Raw genomic sequence first — 5,653 nt, 5'->3', positions numbered from 1 at the left:
GTACTCAGTAGTAGTAATCTTCTTTAATATTGATTCAGTCTGTGTTTTTGTGCCTCCCGTCACCTCATTATCTGTCACACACACAGAGGGCTGCTGCCAGGAAGTATCACTTGGCATCCTATTACAGTCAGCCATTTACTTATTCATTAAGATGATTCCTGTTTTAATTATTCAAGCATGTTTGCCTGCAGACTCTCTGCTACATATCATATTGGTTTAGTTGTTGGTACCCTGCCGCAGCAGCCACCACCACACAAATAACATTTAAACCCATGTCCATTTGTCAAAAAACAACATTGTGTATGAATCATGTATTTAAAACTTTACGCTGCAATTCATCTCACAAAAATCAGGTTAAGCCTTAAAGCAGGTCGATGCTGATGATACACAGTTAGTTTTTTTATGTTTTATGAGGAGAACATTACATTAGAGCTGCCCTCCAGCAGTGCTCCTGGCTTCTAACAAGTCATCGATGACAAACCATGAGAGGTGTTCTGGAGTCTGAAATATCGCGAGAGCGCTCAGTAACACAGCCGCTGCCCATCGCGAGACTATCATCCAGTCCTTTGCCTTAACTCCAGCTGGTAGCCTGCCTGCCGTTGACGGGTAAGTGTGAATGACATGCAAATGGTGAAAAATGCTTAAAGATGTATACGAGTAATAAAGGTGACCGCAGCGCATTTCACGCTGTTTTTAACGCCTCGTAAACGCTTCGTGGTAAAAGAAAAATGAGCGGCCGTTAAATCGACGACATCAGGCCGACGGGTGCGCTTGTCGTGACTGTACGAGGGCATTACAGCACACAAACTGACCCGGAGGATTTTCCTTTTCAGTATCGAAGACATTAGCTGATATTGTCGCCGGCTTACAGCGAAAATGATTCCCGTTTCACGCTGGAAAGCCGCAGTTTGAGCTCATTCAAATTCACCGCCTGCTTGTACTGCAGCACCAGCCGTCTTACCCTCGCAATATGACAAATGTACATGGATGTGCGGCCACTGCAGCTGTGTGACAGGTTATGCTAGCGGCTACAGCCCGTGTATTTGATGTCAATGAATGGATGTCGAGGCTAACAGCATCGGTTACCAGCGCTGAGATGGACGAGCATACACAAATAAAGGCTTTCTGGAGATGCCTCGTATGCCGCACAGGAGGCTCCCTTCTAATTTTGGAATACCCATGTGAACCCAAACGCACCTCAGGTGGGATAGCACAAGTTGACATCAGAGTTGGCCTGTTAAAGGGGCCATACAGAGAAAAAGACCACAAGTCACATTCAAAGAGGCTGCCTTTCATTCTCACAGCTTGAGGTTATGTGTCATTCAGCGTCATATGAAGTGATTATTACACAGGCATTTGTTCAATTGCCAGAAACAGCAGAAAAAGGTGGCTTACTGTGCAGCACATGAAAAGTGATCCAGCATGGCGGCCAGTTTCCCAAGTGAGCTGTCAGAGTGTAAAGCAACAGCCTTTTAAGTCAGGTCAGCCGCCTGCCGAGGTGTGAAGTATACTTTTACTGGCTTTCCTGTGAGGTGGCTTCAAGCCCTAACAAGGTGGTGATGTTAAGCATTTGAAGAGCTGCTGGGATTTGTGTGTGTGCGGTTTTGACTTTCTATATGTGTTTCAAGGTTTGTTTTGCTTTGCTGCCTCGTACGGAAAGCAGTCCCTTCAGTTGCCTGTGTCACAGTTCTTTCGCAGCTGAGGTGAGAGCCACCGGTCATCATGGGAAACATCTTTGGGAACCTGTTGAAGAGCCTGATAGGCAAAAAGGAGATGAGGATTCTCATGGTGGGTCTAGACGCTGCTGGGAAAACCACCATCCTCTACAAGCTGAAGCTGGGGGAGATCGTGACCACCATTCCCACGATCGGTGTGTGAGCAAAGAACTCATTGCAACACAGCATGTCACTGAGTTCGTCCGGCTTTTGTGACTCTTTTTGTTTGCTTTTTATCCAGGTTTCAATGTAGAGACAGTGGAGTACAAGAACATCAGCTTCACCGTGTGGGACGTGGGCGGCCAGGACAAGATCCGTCCCCTGTGGAGACACTACTTCCAGAACACCCAGGGTGAGCAGCGCCAGCTGCCTCTTAAAGATGATGCACAAGTCATCCATGTTGGAGTTAATTAGGGTGCTCAGTCCTGTGGCTGATCCTGCAGCACACTCTCGCCCCCAGCACCTGAGGGCATTTCTGACTAATGCTTAAGATGAGGTCATCTGCATACAGCTTCCAACTGTTTCAAATTATTATAGTGTTAGTCATGTTGAAAGCTTTGACGGTGAATAAATGTGGTTCAGCAGTATGATTTTTTAGAAATGTGATGTCAGCATATTATCAAAAAGAGGGATGATTTTGTTTAACTCTTTAAAAAGACACAATCTCTTATCTCTCCCTGCAGGTTTGATCTTTGTGGTGGACAGCAATGATCGTGAGCGTGTGAATGAAGCTCGGGAGGAGCTGATGAGGATGCTGGCTGAAGACGAGCTGCGGGATGCTGTTCTTCTCGTCTTTGCCAACAAACAGGTACAACATTCTTGTGTCTCCTCTTTTGTATTTTCTACTTTTTTTCCTACTGAAGCCTCCTGATTGACACACCCAATGTGATTTTCCTCCAGGACCTGCCCAATGCCATGAACGCCGCAGAGATCACAGACAAGCTGGGCCTGCACTCCCTACGCCACCGTAACTGGTACATCCAAGCCACCTGTGCCACCAGCGGAGATGGTCTCTACGAGGGCCTTGACTGGCTGGCCAATCAGCTGAAGAACAAGAAGTGATGGGTACGGTCAGTAGAGTGGGGAAGAGCCTGGGTGCCAGCTCCAGGTAGAGGTTTTAGTGGATCCATTGTGTTTACATGGAGAGGTAGTGCTGAAAAGCTCCCAGGGGGTGACTCTCAATGGCTTTCCCCCCAAAAATACTTCCATTTCATCTCTTTATTTTCAGTCATATGAATTATTTGGATCTGCATTGAGCATGTTGAAATATTTACAAACCAATGATGTCGAAGTTGACCGAAATTACTCACATTCTTACAAGCTGAATATTGGGATGTAATAGTATAATGTTACTGTAAAGGCATATGTATTCCTCTCTACTTTGCAGTTTCTATGACCTCTGACCTCCATCACCTTTTAAATCCGTCCAGAAAAGTTGATGATGGCCAAGCAACCTTCCCCCAGATACTTTAAACTTGATGTTAATTATAAAGAATGTCTTAATAGTATAGTGGGAGTACTATCTCAGAAAACTATCACATTGTTCAAAAACAGTATACTCATACAGGCTCCGATAAATGTCTTGTTTTACCACATCAGATAACGCGCTTCAGAGCAAAATCTTTATTTATTGAAACTTTATAAGTTATTTTAGATTTTATTTATTTAAATGTATTTATTTTTATTTGGGTTTTAATCATTTTATTGACACGAAACATGATGACACACTGGATAGTCTCAAACAGTTTATATTTTTGTCAACATTTATTTATTTATTTATTTATTCCCTGTACGTTTTAAGTGCATCACATGGTTTTCCCTCCTATTATTGCAATGTGCATTCAATGCTAAGGCAGCTGTTGGAAAAATGGGAAAAAAAGAAAAAAAAAGAAGCCCCGGTATCACTGTATATTGCTGCTTCCCAAACTGCATGGAGATATCCCAGTACCAGCTCGTGGGCTTGTGAAGAGCTGCGTGAACTACGGCAGGACGCTGCTGTAAATAAAGATTGGTTCTAATAGTCGACTTGCCTGGCTCAATAAGGGTTAAAAACAATTTTGTCTGGCGTCAGCGAGGTGTGACAGCTGAACTGATACAGACGACAGAACAGGCACACTGTACCACCTCTGTGTCTTGGGAAGAAAAATGATGCTGCTATTGGCTTGCCCCGTGGAGAGTGATGCAGCAGAGCATGTGATTGGCAATATCAGAGAGCTTACAAGGTTCCGAACATTTGATTTTTTTTGATACAGTTTGCGTGAGCAGCTGCACTACATCTATCAACAAGAACTCACATTGCTTGTCATCCTGATGTATCCATCCCTAATTGGCGTGACACTACATGTTTCTTGTTTTAACAGTATCTCTGTAACACTAAACACATTATTGTTGTAAAAAAATTTAATGTCTGTTTTTGTTTTTTTTTCTTTGATTTTTGAATGGAGTATTTATTTATGTTGGACCAAAAGGCAAGTGTTGATTTTTGTGTTTTTTTTCTTGATTTGCTTACTAGATCAGACGGTCGTCTTTTTGAGTGTTCACACGAATCACTTAATTTGAAAAAAATAGGAGAGGGGATGAAAGTACTTCTGCATCATAAGGCATGTTAATACTGTACAAGATCTGTAATAAAAGTGAATTATAATAGCCTGTTCCCTCAGACTATATTTGTTAGTCTAAATTACTGCTGCTGGTTGGAACAATGCTGTACTGATAAATGTTATGAATTTAGTGTAAAGTTTACCGAACAACCTTCTAATATGCAAAAGCATGCTTTTTCTATGTCAGCGCAACTGTATATATGTTTATGTAACAAGAAAAGTATACCATGGTACTCAAATTGAAAGTGTTATTAATACACCTGTAGATATTGGGGTCAGTGTGTTGGCAGATATGTACAACTGACAGCAGCTTGTGTGTGTGACGTGCCCTCTATTACATTTGGTTTGGTGTGAAAATTGTTTTCGTGGCCTTATATTGCAGGTGGTTAAGTTCTCTTTGATAACAGGTTTGTATGTAGGAATGTCCGACATTCAAGTATCTCACCTATGATCTGTAACGCTGATGCACTCCCAGTACTGTTGTGGCTAAGCATCCTTCCTTCAATGACTATTGGCCGACTTTTAAACTTGAAAAAATGCAGAAGAAGCGAGACTGCAGAACATTCCAGCTGACAATGATTATTCAAAAAAGGGAACAAACTGAACATGGATTCAATGAATTTCAGAGGAATATTATCAAATGGAGGAGGTAAAAGCAACACAAACTGGTGCAAAAGTGTTGAAAGATTTAATGATTCCTGGCACTACATCGATCAATCAATAAAAAGACCAAAACACAAATTTGCTTTGGCTCACTCGTTTTTCACCTTTTTAACATTTGCCCTTTATCCCTTATTTACCTGTTTTGTAGATCTCAAACCTTTGAGCCATAGCTTGGTGATATGGCCTTGAAATAATGTCGCAATACAATTAGGCTACATCATGAGACATGATGAATTAAAATATATACAATAAATAAACATATATAATGTGTGTATATATATAATATGATTATATATGTATATATATATATATGTATGTATGTATATATGTGTATGTATATATGTTTGTGTATATATACACATATACATATTAGTTATATATAATAGGTAGCTTTTACCATAGCACTCTGCTTGTCGTGACATATTATAATATTACATCCACTGCAGATACAGAGACACTTCAGAGGACAAAACAATCTGATGTGTTTTCATTTTTAATGCACAATGGGGGTCAAACATCTAAGTGAAATTACAATAAGACATAGTTTTGAGTGAAGGAGGACTTGAAACTTGAACAACATTCTGACTTAAAGATTTTAACTCAGCAAATGTTCCTCGCATCAGTTGCCAAATAAGACCGAAGTCAGATTAATTAACTTCACGTATAAGGAACCAG

At 41.1% G+C, this 5,653-nt stretch overlaps 1 protein-coding gene across 2 annotated transcripts; it reads left to right on the top strand.

Moving 5' to 3' along the window:
- Positions 1-508: 508 nt before the first annotated feature.
- Positions 509-5,056, top strand: arf3a (ADP-ribosylation factor 3a). Of its 2 annotated transcripts, none has more exons than XM_030423804.1 (5): positions 509-606; positions 1,688-1,870; positions 1,957-2,067; positions 2,399-2,523; positions 2,616-5,056. In XM_030423804.1, the coding sequence occupies exons 2-5, from the start codon at positions 1,723-1,725 to the stop codon at positions 2,775-2,777; spliced, it is 546 nt and encodes a 181-aa protein (XP_030279664.1). In that variant the 5' UTR covers positions 509-606; positions 1,688-1,722; the 3' UTR covers positions 2,778-5,056. The 2 variants fall into 2 exon arrangements, with proteins under 2 accessions (XP_030279664.1, XP_030279663.1); XM_030423803.1 differs by having other exon boundaries at positions 1,629-1,870.
- The last annotated feature ends 597 nt before the right edge of the window (positions 5,057-5,653 follow it).

This window comes from Sparus aurata, chromosome 7, assembly GCF_900880675.1.
Source record: "Sparus aurata chromosome 7, fSpaAur1.1, whole genome shotgun sequence".
Taxonomy (NCBI): Eukaryota; Metazoa; Chordata; class Actinopteri; order Spariformes; family Sparidae; genus Sparus; species Sparus aurata.
Note: the sequence above shows the minus strand (reverse complement) of the source record. Positions and strands in the feature narration are given on the sequence as shown.